Here is a 24,938-nt window from a genome sequence, read left to right on the forward strand (position 1 = left end):
ATTTTTAGTCAATCTAATTATAAATAATCAAATACAAGCATGCAGTAGACACATACATATACTAACTATTAACTATCTTATATTTATAGTTTTTATTTTAATACAATCAAAATTCAGGGATATGTTTTAACAATCAACAAACTAATTTAATTATAAATTATCAAGCTTTATGTAAAACTACTCATATTTAAAAAAAAACTAAGCATTTTAATTTAAAAAATACTAGAAATACTTACTTAGAAATAATTTAAACTTATTCATTCATAAATATTCTTAAAAATGTATTAGAAATTAGAAAAAAAATACTATAAATTATTTAAATAATACTAGTAATTAAGAAGAAGAAAAAACACTTCGTGTATTACTAGCCATGTTTATGTTATGCTTATGACACATAAATTTATAAATAAAAAACTTTATTTTTTTTTTTAGTTTAACATGGGTGTCCGGACCAGCTTGCGGGCACCTCGACTAATCCCACGGGCCCTGAAGTTAACGACTATATAAGCCTCCAGTGGCCATCATATGAGCAACCACATGGCTCGAACCTGAAACCACAGAGGGAGCAAATCTTTTGGTCCCAATCTCTTACCACTGGACCACCACCTAGATAGTTAATAAAAAAACATAAAAAATAAAAAACCTTTATTTGAGCTTGAAGAAGTTGCTATAAGTGTATATAGCAACTGCCTGTGGTCCAACTGATATACACAGATGAATGAGAAGATACTCGTCGGCACTCCATTGATGAAAAAACATCTATGAGTTTTGATGTTGATATTCAGAGCAACTCCATTGATCAGTTGGTTGAGTCTCAAAAATAATTAATATTGCAGTTGAGCTGACATCATCGATCATTTCACATAGTTTAATTGGAATTAAAAAATTAAATTGAGGTAACCTAGTCTTTTTTTTTTCTTTTTTAAAATAATAAAAAGATCTAATTACCTTTTAAAAAAAACCGGCATAAAAGGGTTTTTTAATCTTTTTATTTTTTAAAAAATAGTAAATTGACTTAATTATACTTAAAAACGAAAACACTATTAAGCTATTGTTAAGGGAACTTGTAGTAAGGATGTTGTCTTAAGGGTATTTTCATTTTTTAGTAAGGTTTTTCTATTATTATCTATTTTAGTTAGGGGAAATTTAGTAATCTAATAAATATTCATATTATTAAAAAAAAAAAATGGGTGACATATAATTTATACGCGTCAGAGTGTGGAGACCATGTGCACCCTTGGGTGGTGGGTGCAACAGTGTCCAGCATCCATAAACAACTAATTTTCATGTCGTTCAATGTGTCCAATTGCAGAGAAGTCTATGCGGCAACACATGTTTTGAATTTATTTTGTTTTTTATTTAATTACTAATTATTTATTCATTTAGTTTTTATATCAAATTTTATTCATATATCAAATTTTATCCATATTATTTTGATGGTTATCTATATTGTTTTTCAATTTTTTATGATTGAGAAATTTGCTTTGTTTTTTTCGTGTTTCTTTTTTATGAAGTAATCTCTTTCTCATGATTTAGGTCACTAGTTTCAATTTTATATTTTCTTTTAAGTTTTGTTTTATAAATTGATTTTTTTTTAACTTTATAATTTGACATTGGTTATTGGCCTTGAACTACATGATTTGTTCTGCTTTTTTTTTTTGTTAGGTTATATCAATCTTATATCTCGAGTAATGTGTTAGTCGAGTTAACCCAGTCTGACTAGATTTTTTTTTCTCGGTATTTTTTTAATGAAATTGTTTTTTTTTTCTCATTGCATCCCTTGACATTAAATTAATGACCCTTGAACTTTGTGGTTTTTTCACTTTTTTTTTCTTGGGATTATCCTGGATACGAGATGGTCAAATTAACCCGTGTTGAATCAAGTTTTTTTTAGTGTTTTTATATTGATTTAACTTCAATTTTTTTTCTATGTTTTTTTTTTAATTTTTTTTTCTTATCTTAATCTAATATTACATGTAACGGGTTATTGAAGTTGACACAAGTTTTTCTTCTTTGATAATTCTTTTTTTTTTCTTTCAATTTCTTTTATTTTCTTTCCATTTAATTGTTTGACCTAAAGATTAAATGTAGGCTGTGTTTGTTTCTTGAAAATTAGTTTTTGAAAAACCACTTTCCAAACTTTCCTGTGTTTGTTTGTCATTAGAAAAGTTGGTCAACGGAAAACACTTTCCAGTCAAAGGAAAATTTGGCTTGGTTTCCAGGAAAGTGTTTTCCTTTTATTTTGGGCAGAAAACACTTTTCTGAAAGTTGTGAAAAATTTAGAAATGTCATATTATTTGCTGATTATATCAAATTTGGTCCTCAAACTTTTGATTGCTATATATATATTTTGTTTTAAATATTTATTTTTCAATTTCATCCCTTAGAATTTAATTTTTATATTAATTTTGATCCTTATTTTTATAATTGTTATTTGTTTTTTCCTTATTATTTTTTAATTGAAATTTTTTATCTATTAAATTTGGTCCTCATTCTTTTGATTGTTACTTATTTTATTTGAAATAATTTATGAAATGTTAATTATTATTATTTGAATTTCTTCATCTTTTAATTTTTTTATTTTTTAGATTTGATTTCTATTATTTTGATTATTATTTATTTTATTTGAGATAATTTATGAAATTATATTTTTTTTCAATTTCATTCTCATTCAACTTTTTAATTTGTAATATTTGTTCCTCATTATTTTAATAAACTTGAAAAAAATAAAACATTAATAATTTATTTTCTAACTTATTTTTCATGACATAACCAAACACTGGAAAGTGTTTTCCAATTTATTTTTCATTACACTACCAAACATCGAAAAATAATTCATTTTCTCGGAATTTACTTTTCAAAAAAAAATTACTTTTCAGCAAATAAACGGGTCCTAATTATCATCACCATTTCTTTTAAATTTAAGAAAAAATTAATCTTACTCGTAGTGTAACATGTGACACCTATATAGTATAAAGCTATAACGATTCTTTGTCATGAAAAAAGAGTAGAAGAAGACGAAGAAATCCAATCACGAGAGCTGAAATTCTATTTTATCTGAAAATTGTTGCTAACTCTTTCTCATTAAAAGACGGCCCTCGTTGGGGTCCATTGGTAAAGGGGAGGCATGGAAACAGATCTATGTCGTTGGTGATTTACTAAGCTGTCAGTGATTTTCGGTGCATTAAAGCTATCCTCTTTTTTTTTTTTTTAATTTATTTCTTAAACATCTACCACATTTATTGACCCAGAAGTCCAGCACCACCTCCAGCGTACAGCTAATTCCAGGTTGGAATATCAATTTCTAGAATTGTGGTTGGTTTTATACAAAGTTATAATTTTTTTAAACAATAAATTATATCTTATAAAAATAAAAAATATATGTTTTTTTTGTGTGGATCACATAAAAAAAACTAGCTACACTTCTATCCCAAACACCGCGGAATATTTTGAAAGTGTAGCTGTGAATATTGACTTGGGGTAAATTTAGGGAGAAAAAAATTTCATTTTGAAAATATAGCTGTGAATATTTTTTATTTTTATTTTGAGTATTTTTATTTTATTTTATTATTATTAATCTAGTTTGGTTAGCCCAACAAATCTCAACCAGATTTTGAAAGTATAATAACGTTTGTTTTTTAAAATACCTTTCATTTTAAAACATATTAAAATAATAATTTTTTTATTTTTAAAAAATTATTTTTGACATTAGTATTTCAAAATGATCTGAAAATATCAAAAAAAATATTAATTAAAAATAAATTAAAAATTAAAAAATTTTAAAAACATTTTCAAATCACAATCTCAAACACTATAGGTTTCAACCAACAAAAATACGGTACTTATATTTGGCAGATGACGCAGCTGAATTAATTGAGATGCGGATAGGAGTTGAGACCATTGATGTTTGTGTCGTTTACAACTTAAAGCGATTCTGCATGCATGTTACCTCTAAGATATGATCTATGTTATAACTCTTTGAAAGGATGCTTCATAAATTCTTCCTGTACTCCCTCATTTATTTTTTAATGGCTGGATACACAAACAAATTAATGCTATTGAATATCAAGTAGATATCATTCTTTTCAAACTTGAAATTGAAAATAGCTTTTAAATTTAAATAAATATCTTTTTTTCATCACAACTTGAGATTGAGACTAATGTTTATTTATTTTTAAAATATTATCTTTTAAAAAAAAAATATTGTATTTATTGTAGTTGTGATAAAGATAATACTATTGATTGAGTAGATGTATTTTTTAATTTTAAAATTTAAAACAGCTTTTAAATGTAAATAAATATCTTTTTTTTTTATCACAACTTGATATTAAGAATGATATTTATTTGTTTTTTAAAATTCAAATTTAAAATATTTTTAAAAAATATATTAAAATTGACTTTATTATCACATTTTAAAAAAGATTCCTTTCCCGCCCAAGGAGTGAAGTTGAGCATCTAGGGTTCCTCAAACAATGTGATATTTTACACTGGGTAAATCCTTAACCTTTCCCCTTCTTACTAAGACTACAGAATATCCTTGCGAATTAGGGCCCTTTTCCACTATAGGATAGGAAAAAAAGGGCATTTCACATAAGTCGCGTATGTTCTATAAATTATGTTATTTTCTAAATTAAATCATGCTATTTCACAAAAAATTTATTTTTATTATGCTACTTTAAAAAAAAATTATCATTTTATATTTTAAATTAATTCCTCGTGATTATGAGCTCTAGGCTATTGGATCATGTTGGGAAATATATTGGGATGAGATGATGTTTAATAAGAACTAGATATATAACCCACACTTCGCCACGTATCGGATAATATTTTTTCATTATGATAGCATTTTCTACATGTTTTTTAACATGAAAAAAATTTCAAACACAAATCATAAAGTTCATTTATGTATTTAATTAAATAAATTAAAAACTATCTATACAACAAAAAAAATTATAAAGTCTGATTCCTAGCCAACTGAAATTAATCAACCAAACTTGTGATCAAGATCATGGACTCAATTGGGTTAAATAATTTTTTTTTAATAATTGTTTTATCTAAAATAGACACTATAAAACTGAGAACCAACCAAATATTAGGGTAATTGGAATAAAATACAAAACCGAAACAAATTATGTTACCCAATTAATAATCAACAAAATATTAAACGATAAAATTAAAAAAAAAATAAACAAGAAAAATCAATAAAGATCTAATTATGATGGGTAAAGTTTTGGAAAAAAAAATAGCAAAAGAAAAAAGGCTCAGGCACACGGTCTTGATTGAGCAAGAGCGCATAGATCTTAAGTAAAAGGCACGGACATGCATGTTTGAAGTAGCCCACCTTGGGCCTTATTATTATTTTTTATTATTTTCTTATGTGTAGTCAACCCTTTGATTTTTTGAAAAAATAAATAGCAGGTGATGCGTCGCCTGCCCTGTCTAGATTCTAGTGACTTCTAGTCATCAAAAAGTTAGGTTATGATGTTTTAGACCAAGAAAAACTCATTTTCATGGACCCAAAAAACCAAAATAACCCCTAAACACCTTGTAAAATATATTTATGGCCTCAAACAACCTAAAAAATAGCCCTAAAACTCAAAGTCAACTCAATGCTAAAATTATTTTCAGGCTCAGATCTATCATATCAAGCAAGTTCAATGGAAAAAACAAAACTCTCCATTTAGAGGAACTCATTAAATCCAAAGTCATCTTTTTCTGTAGGCATAATCGGTGTAAACGATGATTTTCTCTCACTATAATTGAAATTCAACGTTTTTCTCTCTCCTCTCTCAAACTAGGGATCAAAAAATAAGGAATATAGAGTTTGGGATCAAAATTTACTTGGTTCTTAAATTTAAAAAATTGAAGGGACCAAACATTTACAATTAAAAAAGTTTGGGGACTACATTAAACATTCACCAAAATTTTGTTAAAGTCACTCATTCCCTTTATTTTTCTCACTTTGATCCTCTATTTTTTAATCTTATCCTTTCCAAAAAAAAAAAATTAATTTAAATTGGCCTCTAATTTCGCAATTCAAAAGCGAGATAAAAAAAAAAAGTCTCGGTAAAAGAAAAGGTGAAAGTCTACAGTAAATTATGAGAAAGACTTTAGCCTTTTAACATTTTGTGTAATAAGTCAAGGTAGTTGAATAAGAAGCTCGTGACTACTTTGGTGGAGGGAAGAATATGAACATGAAAAGACGGTGGATGTAAACATGAGAATGGCATAGTACAAGTAAAAAATGATGAAAAGAGAGGATTTTTAATTAGAGATTGCCAACCCTATTCTAAAGCTATGATCTTTTTTATAGCCATGATATTTTCCAAGTTACATGGGAATTAAGGTGGGTAGAATTATTGACATTAATTATCTAATAACCTAATGATAAGTTTTTTTAATGTTGATGAGTTATTATTGAAAATTAGGAGTTGTTTTTTATTTATTTAATAGATATACTATTTGTCTTTCTAATATAAAAAAAGGGCATTTTTTTTTAATGGCATGGTTCTTCCCACTTGAGCCTGTACATTTAATAGATATACTATTTTAATTGTTCTTAAGTGTCTGATATTAAAAATATTTTAAAAAATAAAAAAAAATATTATTTCAATATATTTTAAAATAAAAAGCACTTCTCTTTCTAAATTTATTTTGTCTATAAAATATTGTATTAAATAGACTTCAAACAAGAATCCGTTGTAGTCTAGTTGGTTAGGATACTCGGCTCTCACCCGAGCGACCCGGGTTCAAGTCCCGGCAACGGAAGTCGTTTTCCATTTTCGCATGAATGGAAGAGAACCTTTTAGCAATCCTAGACTCCGCCTCCGATTCTAAACACACACCAGACGCCAACGATGATAGTAAGCCATTTATTCCGCCACTTGTTAATCGTCTCATCTGATTTTATTAATAAATCGTGTTTTGTTTTTGTTTAAATTGAAACGCTAGGGATTGGATTTCTCGAAGCAGCTCGCAGCTCTTGTACTGTAACGAAACTCCTCCAACAAAGGAATTTCCTTTCTTTTGTTTCCTTCAAATTAGAGATTTAGGAATTGTAATTATTGTTACTATTATGGAATTTGTGTTCTGTGAAGCAAACTGTGCGAGGCGGTGTTTCAAATTCCGAGGGCTGGGAAATCCTTGGAATTGATTACTCGAGGCTTCTAAATGAGTTAGATAACGTACTCAATTGCTTCTCTTTTAATCTGAACTTGCAGTTTTAGATGATACTTAGAGAATTTAATTTGTTTTTGCTTGCGTTTAGCGTTATCCTGGCGTGTATTTGTCGGGTAAAGAAGCCTCTCGGCCACTCGTGGTTGCGGAGGTATTAAGTTCTTCTGCTTTTATCCTGGTGTGTATTTGATCAAGGTTTTTTAAGTTCTATCTATCTATCTATATGTTGATGATGATGGTGTTAGATATAACATTCTTTTTTGCTGAATATTAGGCCTCGTCTCGCGAGAGCGGAGCTGGCGGTACAAGTATCAGCAGACCGCTTAACTCACTGGTGAGTTGGATAAGCTTATAATTGCAGTGGTTGAATCGTATTTTTTTTTCATGAACAAGTGCTTATTCTTGTGACATAGAGAATGATTGCAACGTAACAGGGTGTATGGAGGTATTGACACATCCCTTGTTCATATGCTTTTCAGCACCTGGGAGATTTAAACAGTTTATTATCGTACTGCAGAAACCATGAACTGGACCCGTCTAAGGGAGTTCTTGCTCCTTCTGAGTTATTTTCTTATTGAGTTTTGTAATTTGTTGATTATGATGGTGTGGTCCTTAATTGATTTCGTATACTTTCGGCCTTCCAAAAACTTTCAATATCCTTCCTTGTTCATAAATTAAAATTCTCTCCTTGCTGAAGACGTTTCATGATGTGAATATCTTGTATCTTGTTTATGTCGCAGAGTTCAAGAAGAGCAAACTACAAAGGCTTGATGAAAGATTGCTTGTGCATCATGTGTGGATTATTTGAAGTTTCTGCGGGAATCAGTGAGAGTTTAGAACCTCCTGATAATTCTGCAGCAAAACTATCTCACAATGGCAATACTGCTTCAGCATTTGCAACCAGAGCTGATGGTGTGAGGTACTTGTAATTATTTTCTCTTTAATTTCTAACCGAGTAAAGTGAACACACAGCTGGGTTTGATTCAGGACCCCACTAGTAGAGATAATTTTGGATGAATTTCTTTAGAAAGCAATGAATGTTTTTAGGAAAGGAGGGGTGCGTTGTTGCCGCAATAGCTGTGGCTACCACACCAAACAAGCCGTAATAATCAATTATGTGATTCATTACACCTAGAAAGAAGTAGAGTGGTTTGCTCTGGCATATAATTATACACCTAAATAATGGAGTGGCCATCAGTCTTTTTCTTATTAGAATCAGAAACGAGTGGCGTAGAACTAGCAGTTTCATATGCATGGTATTTGAGTACAGAAATTGAGTAACATCTATTCAATAATTTCCCTTATCCAATTGCATGATCACATTACATCAATCAGTTCGAACCTTGTACTAGTGGACAGCTAAGGGGCTTGATGAGGGCTGGCCTGCTGGCTAATTGTTCGGCTCAGCAGATTCTCAATAATTTCATATGCATGATATGATTTTTCTGCAGATTTTAGTCATTGAACACTGCCCCAGAATAAAGGCATTAATCATGACAGTAACCTTATACCCGTCCGAAGCATCAAAGTTATGGAATGGGCCTCAAAGTAAAAAGGAGCTGCACAAAAAGGGAAGGACAAGGATAGAAAGTAGTCATCACTGCTCCGAATACACCATCTAAACAAAAACAAAGGGGGATTTCAGTAAGGCAATAGATCAGTCATCACAGAATGAATTCTGAAGCAATTTCAGTATCAAGAACATAGAAAAGAATGAACTAGTTCTAGCAAAACACAGCTATTGTTCATGCAATAAATTTTAAACTGCATGTATTTCATGATTACGAGGGGACTTCTGTCCACATTTATTTATTTGTTTAACTCAAAAACTAAGAGTCAATCACACCATAAACACAGAAAAAACAAAAAAAGAAGGGTTGTTTAAAATTAAATGTAATCAGCAGCAGAGTGAAGGCTAAAAAAGAGAGAGTTAGAATTGAGAAGTGACCTCGACACTTGCAGTGGTGTCTCGCTGGACTTCGGCTCTCATGGTTCTGATTTGAAGAGTTTGTGGCCTTCGCAAAGGATGGAAAAGGGGAGATTTTATGAAGTTTTAACTAGTCAAATTTTGTATGTTAGAGGGATAATTAGAAGTGAATTATAATTGAAATTTTTCATCGCTTCAATTTTTCTGTTAGGTTTTTTTATCTTTTAATTAAACGTAAGTAAACAATTCGATAATTTAATTTAAGTTTGTGTTTGTCTTTCTTTTTTCTTCTCTCTTTTTTAAAAGAGTGGAGAAAAGGAGCAAATTGAAAAAGGGAAAGAACCGTCTCCCTCTCCCAAATCATCATCACTGATCAGCCCTTCATCGCCTCCAAGCACAACTACTTCTCTAGTCACCGGTACCTTTCTCTTCTACAATTGTACATCCGCCCATTTGACCACCACCATAACCGATCAACACTGCTCAGCCTTGCCAACATCCTTCACCCACACAAATCTCAAACACCAACAGAACCATCTTGCCCTCATACCAACAGCTGAGGCTAACCTTGAGGAGATTTAAAATAATTTTCCCTAATAATAATTTTATCCTTATTTATTTGACCATGAATTAGCCAAGGGACTCTCTGAAGGAAACAAATTTCTATATAGCGAAAGGTTTCCTCGGCTTGGAAGGATATTCGTTCTTTGAATCGAGCAATTAGTAGACCATCTTGGGTCCTCTGTTGTTCTTTGGGTGAATGAATATCCAAAGCAAACACATTACGAAGACTGACCCCTATATTTGTTTCGGTACTCCATTGAAAATAAAAGTTTGAAGATAAATTATATATATGATGAATGTTATTCCGTGAATGATTTATCTCAAAATCTCCTGACATTCACTACAAATTTCAAACCCCAAAATATTAAAGCCCAAAACATCTACCACAACGAGAAAATAAGGAAATTAAAAAAAATAATAAATCCAATTATGTATGCATACTGCAAACTCTCCTCGTCTCTCCATGTCTTCTTCCCCTTTTCACACCAATTGAGCCCATTTTCTCCATAGCTATTGAAAATGCTTGGAAGAAACTTTTCTTATCCTTTCCTAATTGTTGAACCAAGGGCTTGGTTCTTGGGTCCAAAAATAGAGCTTGGTCCGAGGCCAACAACCCCAATTTAGCCTCTAAATTCCCATAATAAGCATGATCAAACAAGAACGGAGTTGTAACATCAAATGGTGCAATAATGTCTGGATTCCCACCGAATTGTGGGCAGGACATTTTAAGAGCTTTTAGTAGCCTTGGATCCATGCCAGGATCAGGCTGTTTAGTGCCACGGTAATTGTAGAGTCGGCTAACAAATTGCTTACAGTGAGCAAATCCAAATGTATGAGCACCAGAAAGAACGACTAGGTCCTCAAGTGTTAGTCCTTTAGAGTTGAAGAGTTTTAGTAGTTGATCAATGGTGAAATTTGCACGAGGGATGTTGTACGGCACCCTAGATGCCATTGATATTTTCCCATCCCACCTCCCTTTCTTCACCTGGTAATAAGGACCTCCTGCCTGAGCCACATAAACGTAACAGATGAAACCAGGGCACGAACCCTTGGTTAATAGATAATGATGCTATTGGACAAAAAAAATATCATTATTTGATGATGACAATGTTGTTTTAATAATTAGTAATTGAAAGAATCTCATCCTGTAATAATAAAAATTAGAAGTTCTTTTATCCTGATGTGAAATCAGAACAAGCTGGAAACACGACATGGATGTTCTTGTCCTCTTGTATTGACATCATGAAAGAGGTGTTTGGTATTTTTCAATGCAATTAATAAAATCACGAGATTCGATTGTCCCTATTAATTTACATGCCAATACTAATCATTAACCTTGTCTCCCATGGTGACCTGATCTAACCAGCCCAGAAGACTGGAAGTTTCAATGTTGTTATGGTTAGGACAAATTACAGGCACAGTGGCTTTAGCTGTTCAAAGCAGACCTGTGATTCAAGTGACAAAAAGAGAAAATAGAAATATAAATGTTCTCCTTTTGTGTCCTTCTATGCTAAGTTTACATGTTTTTGTCCTAAAAAATGACCAAACTACTTTTTTCTCCACCTTTCTACAGAGGAAGCATTATGTAGCAAATATGTTTACACCAAAACAAAAGAGGGAAATTAAGCTGTTTTTTTTCTTCTAAGCAGACTGTGTAATAACATCATAGCAGCTTGCAACTTGAGCATAGAACAAGGAAACTCAAGCTTCAACATGGAGATACATTTGGTGTGGAGAAATATATTCAAGAGCATAAAACAGAAATGATGAGTATGATATTGAAGGAGGAGGAAAATGAGGCACATACGAGGTGGACATAATCTCTGGCTGCAATTGCAAGAATGTCTGCACAAGAAACAATACCAGGGCACTTTCTCTCCACCAAGTCCTTGGCCTTGCTTATAGTCTGAAATCCCTCCACCCTCAAGTCCTTATTGTCCTCTGCATCCTTCTCTGCCAACTCTTTACTTCCAGGGTTTGTTGATATCAATATTGATGCATCACAGCCCTTCAATATAACCACGCATCAAATTTAAGTAAGATGGTAATTTATCAATTAATTTATGCTACAAAAAATGTAGCATGATAATAAGCTAAAGCATAGAGCATGCATGGCAAGGATAATAGAGAATGTGGAATCGAGATTACTTCTACAAAGCAGTCATGAAAGAACAGGCGAATGGTGGCTGGCCCTGAGACTGGTGCTTCTTTGAACTGTTGGGAAGTGACTGAACCAACAAGCTGCTCAAGTTGAGGGCACTTTTTAGCATAGTAATCAACAGATAATTGGCGTGGAGGGCGAGAGCTCTTGGTGGCTTTGGCTGCACAATTTGAGGCTCTTACAACAAGTAAGAAAACAAGCAAGAAAGTGCAAATAGAAGAAGAAGAAGAAGAAAGAGCAGGCATGATTGTTGTATACATGAGCAGCTTAGGACAAAGAAGAAATAGTAGAAGAAATATATATATAGACACACACACACAAGTCAAGGCTCAGTTGTGAAAGTTTGTTGAGGGACAGATTGCCATGTAAAAAAAGAGGAGAGAATCAACACCCGTGAAGCCTCGAAGGAAAAATTAATTATGCATAAGGCTAGAGAGAGAGAGAGAGAGAGAGAGAGAGAAAGAAAGAAAGAAAGAAGAAGAAAAAGAACCAGGTTGGTATATCAAGCTCAACCATTGGTATTGTAGCATATAAAACCATCAGTAGCCAATTCGCTTTCCTTCTCCAGATGTGATTAAGACTAAGGTTATGAATTTTGTTTTGTTATGGCCGGAATATCTCTATCTAGTTTTAAAAATAAAATAAATTGAGATATATTTTATTTCACTTAAAATCTTCATCTATTTCATAAATTTCGCCTAAATTCTGATTTTTTTTAAAAAAAAATTGTCTAGATTTATGATATCAATTATATCAAGTAGTCTTCTTGGATATTGTTATATCTCATGTTAAAATTTTAGAGTAATTAGAGTTTAGAAACACCTTGCGAGACTATCGATAACATTTTTATAATTTTGTTCAAAAATATCATTTTATTGTGTTTTTTTTCTAGATTGATTTTTTCTCAATTTCATCGTTCAACAATGAGTTTATTAATAATTAAGTTTTATAATTTATTTTAACTTATTTTATTTAGAATTATTATAGTTTCATGACTCGAGTAATAGACTTGAAAGGTTAACTTATATTGATTTGTATTGATCTTATATGTTATTGTCTAAATATTTTTATTTAAAAAAATATTATCTTGAATTTTTTTTAATAAAATAATATTTTTATTATTTATTTAAATTAATTTTAGACTCGAGTTGATGATGTTATTTCAATTCAATTTTTATAATAATTTCAAGTTAGTTTATTTAAATTAATATTTTAAATTATATTAAAAAAATAGTATAATCCCGAAAACGCTCGGAAATCGAAACATTGAAAAAACAAAACATAAAAAGGGTTGGTTGGTATACGTGGAGGGAAAGCGCTTTTTGTGTGAGTGCAGTAAAAGCTGCATGGACCGTCAATATTATTACTCTATACTCTCTCCTACTGGGCACCCACCAGATTTATGGGACCTGGAAAAGAGAAGTGTGTGCATAGAGTCGCCCATGCCACTGTGTCAAAAAGTTACTTAATTCCTAGTGGGTGCCCACTTTCCCTGTGACATGTGTAAGCATGCCGTGATTTCTGTGGGCTGGAACAGCTGATCTTGGTTTGCTGAGGTGGCGGTCTGTACTTGCTGAGATTTAACCTGATTTCCATATGCGCGCGCTCTAGTTGCTCTCTTCGATGTGTAATAAATCAAATAAAATAAAATAAAATAAATCCTGTCTAGCCCAGCAAATTGCAATTAATGGCATATACTTTAATTAACTGCTATATTTCTAAAATAAAGTGAGCGCATGAATGGTGGACACAGTACGAAATCTAATGGGGAACATGTCACAAATATTCTGTCACACTAAACCCAGTCAGGTCTCAATGGAGGTTGATTAAAGTTTAAATTTTATTATTTAAAATTATTTTTGTTTTATGTTTTTGTACTGTTTTGATGTTTTAATGTTAAAAATAATTTTTTTAAAATAACAAAATTATTTTAATATATTTCTGAGCGAAAAACACTTTAAAAATAATTACTATTACACTTTCAAATACCCTGTTAGACTATTGTGTCTCTCTAATATTACTTTAATATGTTTGAGATTGGGGTAGATATTGATTTTCAAAATATTTTTTTCTTAGAAAAGTATCAAGATAATATATTTTTTATTTTTTTAAATTTATTTTTAACATCAATAAATTAAAATTATAAAAAAATATAAAAAAATTAATTTTTTTAAAAACGTGATAATCAGTGTTAATCATTTGCTGCACAGTAACTACAGTATTATTTGCTTTTTTTTGTTTGTTTGTTTGCTTGTTGTCTTAGAATTTAGCAGTACTAGGCTACTAGCTGGTCACACTTTCAGGTTCTTTTTTTTCTTCCTGGAGTTACTGTAGTGGATCACAAGGCAACAATGACGTTATTCTCTCTTCCTTTCTCTAAATAAAGGCAAAATAAAATTAAAACAAAAACAAAAAAAAACAAAAAAACAAAACCCACTTAACACTATGGATTCTGTTTTGATTCACTGTGGATGCATTGTTCATCCTACTTTGCTGTTTTTTTTTTTTTTCTCGAACGAACTTTACTCTGTTATTTCATCCTGGTATTTAATGTTTGTATCAATTTATGTGCTATAATTGTCTGTACCAGGTCTTTGGCAGTGCTCATCCTGTGAACTACATATCAATTTTATGTAAGAAAAAAATTTAATTTGTTGTTAGGAAAAAATTAAAATAATAAAAACCAAATTAAGAAAAAAAAAGGCATTTAAAGAAGATAAAAAAAGTTTCAATTGATCATATATTTCAATAATAAAAAAGATTAATTTTGATATTAATAAGTTTGTCTTATATAAAGAGTGGAGTCATCTTGCCAAAAAACAAGTTTAAATTTGAGATTTTTTTTAGTCAATTTAAGTTTTTTATTTATTTAATTTTTTAATGTTTTGGGGTTAAAGATATATTTATTTGGGTTTATAGCATATTTTTAGGTGTTTCTGGATTAAAAAAAAAAAGAGTTGAGATGGGTTTTCATTTTTGCTACATGAACACAAAATATGACTTTCCAATAATAAGAAGTGGCCAAAATTTAAACCCAATGACTATGCATTGCCTGCTAAGCGTCACATCTTATATTATACTTTAAAATGAGAGGGAAGAATACTGTGCTAGTATTGTCTATATATATTGCAGACCACGCTATAAACATAAAATGTTTATATTATGAAGGAAGATATTGTCTTTTCTATTTTTTTATTCCAAAAGTTGTTGAAACGTGTTGGGTTAAGACATGCTACAAGACCCAGGTCTAATGGGTCTGGCATGGACACTAGACCTAGGGCTATTAGGGCTGACATGGCTTGTTATTGGGTCTGACTTGGTCGTTAGACCCACGACTCTTGGGTTTCACATAACCGTCAAACCCAAGTGTATTGAGTTTGACATGCCACCAGATTCATATCTTTTAGGTCTGACTTTGCCGTCTAATCCAAAAGATTTGGGTCTGGATTGACCGCTAGACCTAACTTTTTTAATTTAGTTTTGCTGCTAGGTCTAAGTCTTTTGAGTATAACTTGGCTGTCCAAGACTTATGGGTCTAGCATGATCACCAAACTCAAAACACTTAAAATATTTTTTATACTTTTAATATTTTTTTATATTTAAAAAAAACTGTTATTAAGGATCTATAATAAGTATATTATTAAAAGAATTTGGCTAACAAAAGTTAAAAGAGGGCTAGGCAGACGTGAATGAGCTACTTTTGAATGGGCTAGACAAACAAGCTATTGTTTATAGGGACAACGTCTAGCCTCTTTTTATATTGCCCTCCTATTAGTTTTTTTTCTTTCAAGTTTACTCTAAATAAAATATTTTAAATATCATCAAATTTTATCATAATTCAATAAGATTATAATCTTTTTACTAATTTTACTAATTACTTTGTGAATTGTTATATATGAATCTAATTTACAAGATTTATGAAAAAAAATATGCTCATAAATATTAAATGAGAATAATCATTTATTTTGTTATTTTTTTACATTAGTTCTTTTATTTTTTTATTATATATAAATTATCGAGTCATAATTTTTTTATATTTTTTTATTGAATCTTGTTTTTTAGATCATGATAAACTTTTTGATTAAAAAGTAATGATTCTTATAAAAAATTATATTTTTGTAAAACACAAATAAGAAATAAATGAAGAAGGAACTATTAGAGTTTTGATCGAAAACATATATTTTTCCTCTTTATTCAAAAAATTTAGATTTTTATGAATATTTATTTTATTGACCTTTAGTTTTGTATTCAAAAGAAGTGATGTTGATAAACAAATATATATATGTTTTTTTTAAAATATATTAATAAGAAAATGAAAATTCATTTGATAAAATATATTTCAGATTTCAAATTGTTATTTTTTTTTACAAATATCTATTCCATTATTATAACATAACTAAAATAAACTTGATTTAAAAAACCATTTCGCAGCATCACAATGGGAAAAAAAAAAAACTAGTATAGAATTCAAACTAGATGGATTAATTATTATTCAAACTAGATGGTATCATGCTTTTGTTTTCTTATTCTAATTTAACCTATAAAAATAAATAAATCCAAAGATCGCTTTAAGGTCAAACTGAATTGTTGTCCATTCTTTACAGGGGGCTTGATGTCTGCTAAGATGATGAGATAGTCCAGTACTGCAATTTTACCCAAAACAGTGCTGAAAAAACAAGGAAGCCTGTGTTCTTATTGTAGAAGACAATGGCAACTTGTTGAAAACTGCTTTTCTCTGACATTTTAAGTTCAGATTTTAACATGGAATGGTCAATTTGTCACCAAGAACAAGAAGAGTTGCAAGAAAACCTAAGAAAAACTATAATGTAATATATTTCATGTTTCCGGGAAGAGAAAAACTAGCTTGACTTCTTCTTCATCTTTTATTATTATTATTATTATTATTATAGGGAAAAGGACAGGATTCGAAATCTGCCCGTTTACAGGATAAAACCTACGTCTCTAAAGGCAAAGATTCTGCATCTACGTTGCAGAAACTGAGGATCAGGCCCTCCAGGATAAAACCTAGCTATGTCTTCCAAACTTCAATGTAGCTTCTTCTATTTCCCAGCCAGACACTGTAAATTTTACACCCACCCTCGGCTCGAATTTGTGGTTCCTTCATACTATAGATGGATCAAGGGATCCAATCTCAGACCAATGAAAGCAATATAAATATCAAACACAACAGAGAGTCTCAAGAAACTCATTTTCTGCCCTAGATTTCACGTAGCTGCTTCCCGAGATAGATAATGGAAGGGAAGGAGTTATATATACAATTAGCAACTTGAAATGGACTGACAGGACACCAGCGAAGACACCAGCGAATGAAACTAACAGGACACCACTGACGCACCATGCACATCCACAGTTTTCTTATATTAATGTTAATTTGTTTCCAGTGGGTATAATATATGGCCAAAGTACTCTCCTAGGTCATATACGCAAGGTAATGTGTGTGTGATAAGTCATGCAAGAAGAGAAATTGAATGGTGTGCTGATGGTATGCAGTAGAGCATCTAACAAAATACTATTAATTGCAATAATTTTTTTTTATTTTTTGATATGTATTTTTATTTTTTTATTTCATCCTTCAACATTTAATTTATTAGAAATTGAGCTTTATGATTTTTTATGATTTTCTTTTTATATGGTCATATCGATCTTATAACCTGTGTCACGGGTTTAACGGGTTAACTCGTTTGACTTCATGAATTTATTTTTTTAATAGATTTTTTTTAATTTTATCTTTCAATATTTATTTGATTAGGAATTAGACTTTATGATTTGTCTTGGATTGTTTCTTACAACGTTATCTCGGTTTCATGACCAGGATTACATGTTTGTCAGTTTAGGTAAACTTAAGTTGTTTTATTATGTCCATTTTTTAGATTGATTTTTTTTTCCTCAATTCTTTCAACAATTGGTTGATTGAGAATTAAGATTCATAGTTTGTTTTTATTTTTTTTATAGAGTTATCACAATCTCATAGATCTGGGTCACAAGTTTGGCATGTTAACCCGGGTTGACTCGGGTTATTTTCTTATATTATTTTTTATGAGGTTATTCTGATCTTATGATCTGGGTCATGAGTTGGCTAGTTAATATGAGTTAACTCGGTTTGTTTTCTTATCTTTTTTTTTATTAACATTAAAAAAATAAAGATAAAAAAGTGGTGCTTTTATTATGCATCACCTCACAAAATTTAGTTTATTGGATGTTAGGCTTTATGATTTATTATGGTTTGCTTTCAATGTGCTCATCTTAATCTCATGACTCATGTCGTGGGTTTGACGGGTTAACTCGGTTGACTCGAGTTTTTTTTAATTGTCTTTTTTTTTATTTCATCCTATAACAATTGGTTGATTAGGAAATAAGTTTCATGATTTTTTTTGTTTGCTTTCTATAAGATTATCCTAGTCTCATGACCTAGATCATGAGTTTGGTGGCAAAGTAGACTCAAGTTATTTTATTGTATCATTTTTTTACATTGAGTATTTTTCAATTTCTTTAACAATTTATTGATTAAGAATTGAGTTTTATATATTTTTTTATTTGCTTTGTATAGGGTTATTCTAATCTCATAAACCTGGGTCACAAGTTTTGTAGGTTAACTCGAGTTGACTCAAATTATTTTTCAGTTTACTTTCTATGAGGTTATCTCAGTCTCATGACCTGGATCATGGGTTTAACGAGTTAACTCAGGTTGAATCGGTTTGTTTTGTTTTTCACTTTTTTAATATCAATTTCATCCTTCAACATTGAGTTGACTAGAAATTGAAATTCATAATTTATTTTGATTTATTTTCTATGGGATGATCTTAGTCTTATGATCTATGTCAACGGTTTGACAAGTTAACTCAAGTTCTTTTTTTTATGTCATATTTTTTAATTTTAATTTTATTTTATTTTATCTTTCAGCATTAAGTTGATTGAGAATTTAACTTCAAAATTTATTTCGATTTGTTTTATATTGGGTTATCATGGTCTCATGACCTGTGTTGTGGATTTGGCTGGTTAACCCTTGTTGACTCAGGTTGATCCAATTTGTTTCTGTCTCAATATTGTTTTTGAAAATATGTCTTTAATTCTTTTAAATCAAAATATGTTTTTATCGGTTATCCAAGTTACCTTTAGACACTTCAAGTTGACCAAGTCATATCAAGTCAACTCCTATATGATTTAATTTTTTTTTTCTACTAGAAAAATATTAATAACACCCAAATATGTTTTTTTTTACATTAAAAAATTAATATGACCCACAACGTAGCGTAAGCCAATAATATAGTAAAATTACTAAAAAGAGAAAGCAATAGAATGATCTTTTGGAGTGACATGGTAAATGGACAAGATTCATTGGTATTTGGTGGTGGAATGAGGGTTAAATTTGAAATGTATAGAGTCACATGCATAATTTTTAAACCGGACCTGATAGTCGACTTGAGGTAATATTCGGGTTATAGGTCAAATGAGTTAACTTGGATCAACCCAAGTTAACCCAGGTAAAAAAAATAAATGCAAGCTTTTAGCCTTGGTTTTCTAATAAAGAAAACCAACCACTCAAATGACCCATAACTCATGGTGTGTTGGCATGTTATTAACCACTAAAAAAAAGTAAAGAAAAAGAAAGATTATGCCACCAACCACTCAAACAACACATGACCTACAACTCATCTCTTTGTCACACTACATTGTTATCTCACCTTCTTATCTCGTTTCTAGATCAAGTTTACAAACATGAAATTAACTTTGCCTTGGTTACACAAGTTATCTTAATAAAATGAGTTTTTTTAAGCCAAGTCACAATATCGCTCCTCTCTTTCCCACACTACCATGACTTGTTTCCCATAATCACATAAACAACCTTTAAGCACACAAAATGCCCCTTCTTTTCTTTCTCTCTTTAGCCATTGCCAGTGTCTATTATGGCTACCCATACAAAAATCCCTCTTTCATTTCTCTTCTTCTCACTGTCTGCTCTTGATTTCATTATTGCCTCTCTAATTCACTCGATCAAATAGTCCATATCCGCCCATGAATATGGAGTGATTAACCATTTTTTGGACACCATATTGCTAGTGTCTATGATGACTTCTCCATTGTTAGATGTAATCTTTTAGACCTCATGCCATTCAAAATTTATATTTTTCTTTTATTTTATGTTTAGTTCTTGGATATTTTAGTGTTTCTAATTATTGTAAATTCAAGAGTTTTTATTTTATGTTTAGTTCTTGGATATTGCCATGTCTATGATGACTTCTCCATTGTTAGATGTAATCTTTTAGACCTCATGTCATTCAAAATTTATATTTTTTCTTTATTTTATGTTTAGTTCTTGGATATTTTAGTGTTTCTAATTATTATAAATTCAAGAGTTTTTTGAATTGGAATTGAAATTGAGTTTGATTTTTGTATGTCTTGATTTAGAGTCGGGTTTCTCCGGGTTTATCAGGTCTCGGATCAACCCTTCAAGTTTATCAGGTTTTTTTAGGCTAATTTCCTGATTGATTTTTATGTTAATTCAAATCAGTATAGGTCTCGAATCAATCCTCTAGGTCGTATTGGGTGTTAAAACTACGGTCAAAAGTACTTGCTTGTTATATATTCTTAGTATTGAAAATATGGTGTCCAAAAAATGGTAAATCACTCCCTCAATATTTGTTTTTCATGGATAATTATTTATTTTATTTTAAAAATAAAAACTTCAATAAATAAATAAATTGTATGTAAAATATAGAAAATCTCAAACATATAAAACCAAAACTTTCATGAAAAATCAAATTTGCTAATCATGCTTATAAAACATTATACTTTTATCATTATTAAGAGTTTTTTATTAATAAATTTTTCATTTTATCATTTATAGAATATTATAAAAAAAATTATTTAAAAGATTCAAATAATCAATCTATTGTTAGCTAATTAGTTTATAATAACAAAATTATGTAAAAAAAATTAACAAAAAAATCAATTTTTTTTTGACTTCTCAAAACAAAACAAATTGTTTTTTTGCTAATGCGGAGAAATTAAAAAAAAAATCAACAATTACTAAATAAATATAGACAATTTCTTTTAATAATATTCTATTAGTTTTTCAAATTCAAAATAATTATAAAAACTTTTTATAATTTGATCTTTATTTTTCCACTGTATTATGAGAAGTTACACTTTATATAGATTTACATTTTAAATAACAATTCATATCCTTAACTTCACACAAGTAAAAGAAAAAGGTATAAAAAAATATTTAAATATTTACAAAATTATTATTATATTCAATTTAATAACTAAAAAGCCTTTAATAACTCAAAATAAAAAAAATATCATCTTAATTTATAATTACAATAATGTGATTAACCTCACTCAAAAGTTTATACTGCTAACCCCAACGAAAATAGAAGCAAAGTGGTAATTAAGCTTTCTCTATGATCATTTTCAAATTTACTCAACTCTTAATTCATTGTAGATTCATTGCCATTTTTTATTGTGTTTATCAATTGGTGAAGCAGATGTATTGAACAAGTTCAAGGATGACGAAGGCAACTTAAAGGAAAATCTTACGCATGGCGCGAAAGGATTGTGAAGATTGTATGAAGCTTCATACTTCATTATCCATGGAGAAATTAAACTGGATGAAGCTCTTGCATTCACTGAAGCTCACCTCAACTCCATGGCAACCCAATTAGTCTCTCCTCTTTCTAACCAAGTAACTACACAGGGACGTAATAAAGATTTCAATTGAAGGGTTGAGATACTGCTAACTTTAAGGTTTCTAGAATTTTATTTGAGAGGGTGCTTTGAAAAAGAAAAAACAGGAAAATTTGAAGGAATTTTCTCAAAGAAGCTTTTGAAATTTGAAAAAACAAAAAGAAAGAAAGATTGGGGGATTTGGTTATAGAAAAAGGAAGGAGAGAAAAGAAAATTTGAAAAGAGATGATTTGTAGTAGTCAGTGAGAAGGAAGGAGGAACTCAGGAAAAAAAGGAAAAAGGAAATTGAGGAGTATAGGCAAGAACTACCTTCTTTCTCCACCTCCAAATCTCTTCACCTTTCACCTGCACAACAATCATCTTTTTTATTTTTTTTATTTTTATTTAATTCAAGGTAAAAAGTGTAATTTTTTAAATTACAATAACAAAATGAAAACATGAGTTTTTTTTTTTGTAATTATTCCTAATAAATTTCTTAAGAAATTGAAACCAATAGAAGCTTAACACATGTAAGTCAAAATTAATGGAAATTTAGATTATCCATGGATTGCAGAAAATGAACGAAGCCCTAGAAATGCAATTGCTTCCTGCTTTACTTGTTTTTCCCTCTCATCCCTTTGGCAGTCAAATACAGAAATGGCCCCGATTACCTGAGCCCAATATAGGCCCATAAGTTAATTGATGCGTTTAGTTCTGAACACGCACAAAAATCATTTGCCAGGCAGCCGATCTATCCTCCCCTCTCAAAGTCCACGAGCCTAACTCCCGTGGCTTCGCGTCACAACTGTTCGATAAAATTCCTCAAAGAGCAAGAGAAACCAAACCAAGTTTTCTTCGATATACAACTGCCCTCAACAATTCACCAGATTGCTCAATTGCGAAGCTAACAGTCTTAACTATGCAGCGCATATCATCAAGACTCACGAGAACCTCTTCATTATCAACACTCCTGACCCAAACAATAAAACGCAGTTCCAATACCCATTCTCTGAAGAGCGCAAATCTCCAAAAACAACAAGAACCCGCCATCCCTGGCCATTTTCTCAAATGGGGTTCGCTTGGTTTTGTTAGAACATCAAGGTTTGCAACTGGGTTCACTCCATTAGAGCCAAAACCGTTGGATTCAATCATGGATATTGAACGGGCCAAGACTAAATCTCCCGAGGATCTCGCCTCCATTTGGGACGATGTAATGTACCAGAATTCTTTATTTGTTTGTGATTGGTGCTATAGATTGGCTTACTTGATTGGAAACTGCCTACTTAAAGATTAGATTGGTGTAAACTGAGCTTAACTTGAGTTTCTTGTTGTTGGTTTTGTTTTCTTCATACATATTAATGGAGTCAAGTTTGAGTTCGCTATTGAATTATTAACTGAGCAAAAAACTGTAGAAATTTTTGAAGTAAGGGGTTTAAACTCACACAGTACATATCATTACCTTAGTCACATAAATGAACCATGTAGTACATATCGTTACCTGGTTTGAGTACTACAAACTACAAAGCTCATGGAAAAGTAAAGAAAGGAGATTTCTTTTTATGAAGACAAATGTTTTGGAATATGATAATCATTTATTATTCTTCGGATCGTGAAACACTAATGCACTACTTGAAGAACCCAGAAATTAGCTTATGAGCTAAACATTGAATTTATTTACTAGTTGTTTATATTCTTTTCTTATAAGTTCAAACACTTTCATAAAAGGAGATTATAATTTAATCGCAGTATTAACTATATATCTCTCAATGTGCAGTCCGGCATCTTTAATTAAGAGCATTTTTTAATATATTTACTATGCCTTCATTTGGGATGATTATTCTTAACCATTATGTTTGCATATTTGAGAAGGATCTCAATTAGTGATAGTGTATTATTAATGGATAGAGTTTCTGGGTGATTTTTATTGTGGATATTACTTATGGGTGGAGTTTGTCTTTGTCAGTATCATTTGGGAAGAGGACATATCGGGGCATCCATGAAAGCCAAGCTTTATCAGTTGTTGGTGCAAAGAGCTGCAGATTGGTAAATCAACCATATGATGTTTTGTGTTGGACATATATGTTTTCCTTCCTTATTTTTACTGGCCCTACTTCTTTTCTTCAGCAAATATTTTGTCATTCCTTTGTGGAGAGGAAGTGGTTATACAACAATGTTTGCTCAAGGTTAGATTTCTGAACTTTGATGACTAGCTTTGACTGACATCATCTACTAGTTAATTCTTAAAGCTTGCCTTGTCTAAAAGTTATTTTTTCACAGCAAGCAAATTCCTTAGTTTTGTTAACCCTATTTAGTGGGATGTATTAGATATCTATTTTTTAAAAATCTTTTTATGATATCGTATGCTAATACTCAAGTTTTTTTAGGAATTAGATTGTTATGGCACAATCATGTGTTATCTCCTAAGAATTGTATTAAGAATGACTGTGGCATTGCTGAATGGATAACAATGCTGATTTGAGCCTTTTGGTTATCATGATTTTTTTTTTATTATTTCACATGTAATGGGTACATCGGAAGAGAATAGTGTTTATGGTCCTTATCGAGTTAAGATCTGAGTGATTATCTGTTCATTGCATTGAGCAACCACCATTTTATAATAATGCTTTTTAGCATTAATAAGCGACATTGAGTGCTGGCAGCACTAATCTGCTCAATATTGCAGTCCCAAATCCTCCTTTTCACTGTACCTCGTTGTCTAAAAGGTAGATGGAAAACCTGATCTGGACCTTGTTATGCTTACACATCTGCTCACATCTCCATCCACATTTTTTTTCACAGTGCAGATGCCACATATGATTTTCACTGGTCTTGAGGACTACAAATCAAGAGGAACTCAGGCGTCTCCCTACTTAACTGTCAAATTCTACACTGAATTTGCAGAAAGCAAAGATTTGGTTCTTATCCGAGGAGATATTGTTTTCACCAGCAAGCTTACTGATGAAGAGGCTGAATGGATTTTAGAGACTGCCCAATCTTTTTACTTAAACGATGTGAGGTTCAAGCTTGTTGAACAGTTCAACAAGCAAACCCGAGATTTCGAGTTCAAGGATGTTTTGCGTTCACTGAACATGCCCATTATGTGATTTTGTGAAAGAAAATTGACCAACTAGAAGCATAACTGTCACAGGCAAAGATTTAAGGCAAGACCTAAAAACTGATGCAGCAAGACCTATGGAATCAAGCAGATGAAGGAAAGGCCTTATGCACGTCATTTTCTGTTGAGATAAATTGCTCCAGTCGGACCATTTTCCTGTTTGAATAATGTTCTTGCATGCATCCAATAATTGTACCTGTAAGAAGGCTTTTGTGATTAATTGTCCTGGTAGAGGAATGGTTTTTGGATGTTCCAAAAATTTTGTGAAACAAGGTATAGAGCAATAAATTGTGTACGCTTTGTTAATC

General features: G+C 30.9%; 3 protein-coding genes and 1 non-coding gene across 10 annotated transcripts; 3 read left to right on the plus strand and 1 right to left on the minus strand.

The window, feature by feature from the left end:
- The first annotated feature begins 6,695 nt into the window (after positions 1–6,695).
- TRNAE-CUC (transfer RNA glutamic acid (anticodon CUC)) lies at positions 6,696–6,768 on the plus strand. Its single transcript has one exon. It is a non-coding gene; the product is annotated as a tRNA-Glu (tRNA).
- On the plus strand, positions 6,712–9,302 carry LOC127905168 (uncharacterized). 7 transcript variants are annotated; one of them, XM_052451901.1, is made up of 7 exons: positions 6,712–6,863; positions 6,952–6,984; positions 7,098–7,184; positions 7,268–7,354; positions 7,451–7,510; positions 7,917–8,095; positions 8,628–9,302. In XM_052451901.1, the coding sequence occupies exons 1-7, from the start codon at positions 6,858–6,860 to the stop codon at positions 8,632–8,634; spliced, it is 459 nt and encodes a 152-aa protein (XP_052307861.1). In that variant the 5' UTR covers positions 6,712–6,857; the 3' UTR covers positions 8,635–9,302. The 7 variants fall into 7 exon arrangements, 4 of the variants coding, with proteins under 4 accessions (XP_052307861.1, XP_052307860.1, XP_052307862.1 ...); XM_052451900.1 differs by having other exon boundaries at positions 7,917–9,302; XM_052451902.1 differs by having other exon boundaries at positions 7,268–7,327; positions 7,917–9,302.
- Positions 9,303–9,936: 634 nt separating this feature from the next.
- Positions 9,937–12,305, minus strand: LOC7476360 (peroxidase 19). Its single transcript, XM_002305060.3, has 3 exons — positions 11,816–12,305; positions 11,475–11,675; positions 9,937–10,673 (listed from the first exon to the last, which is right to left on the minus strand). Exons 1-3 carry the CDS (start codon positions 12,086–12,088, stop codon positions 10,095–10,097), a joined length of 1,053 nt encoding a protein of 350 aa, XP_002305096.2. The 5' UTR covers positions 12,089–12,305; the 3' UTR covers positions 9,937–10,094.
- A 9,916-nt stretch (positions 12,306–22,221) lies between these two features.
- On the plus strand, positions 22,222–24,938 carry LOC7476359 (uncharacterized). The gene is made up of 4 exons (XM_002305728.4): positions 22,222–22,725; positions 23,479–23,558; positions 23,640–23,698; positions 24,315–24,938. Exons 1-4 carry the CDS (start codon positions 22,435–22,437, stop codon positions 24,617–24,619), a joined length of 735 nt encoding a protein of 244 aa, XP_002305764.1. The 5' UTR covers positions 22,222–22,434; the 3' UTR covers positions 24,620–24,938.

This window comes from Populus trichocarpa, chromosome 4 (genome assembly GCF_000002775.5).
Source record: "Populus trichocarpa isolate Nisqually-1 chromosome 4, P.trichocarpa_v4.1, whole genome shotgun sequence".
Taxonomy (NCBI): domain Eukaryota; kingdom Viridiplantae; phylum Streptophyta; class Magnoliopsida; order Malpighiales; family Salicaceae; genus Populus; species Populus trichocarpa.

Excerpts from the sequence above, each read along its gene's own strand:
- LOC127905168 (XM_052451900.1), top strand. Across the intron at positions 7,355-7,450 it reads GTTCTTCTGCTTTTATCCTG|GCCTCGTCTCGCGAGAGCGG; the intron begins GTGTGTATTTGA and ends GCTGAATATTAG. Across the intron at positions 7,511-7,916 it reads GCAGACCGCTTAACTCACTG|AGTTCAAGAAGAGCAAACTA; the intron begins GTGAGTTGGATA and ends TTTATGTCGCAG.
- LOC7476360 (XM_002305060.3), bottom strand. The coding sequence starts at position 12,088 with ATGTATACAACAATCATGCCTGCTCTTTCTTCTTCTTCTTCTTCTATT. Across the intron at positions 11,676-11,815 it reads TTCATGACTGCTTTGTAGAA|GGCTGTGATGCATCAATATT; the intron begins GTAATCTCGATT and ends GTTATATTGAAG. Across the intron at positions 10,674-11,474 it reads CCAGAGATTATGTCCACCTC|GCAGGAGGTCCTTATTACCA; the intron begins GTATGTGCCTCA and ends TATGTGGCTCAG.
- LOC7476359 (XM_002305728.4), top strand. The coding sequence starts at position 22,435 with ATGCAGCGCATATCATCAAGACTCACGAGAACCTCTTCATTATCAACA. Across the intron at positions 22,726-23,478 it reads TCGCCTCCATTTGGGACGAT|TATCATTTGGGAAGAGGACA; the intron begins GTAATGTACCAG and ends TGTCTTTGTCAG. Across the intron at positions 23,699-24,314 it reads TACAACAATGTTTGCTCAAG|TGCAGATGCCACATATGATT; the intron begins GTTAGATTTCTG and ends TTTTTTTCACAG.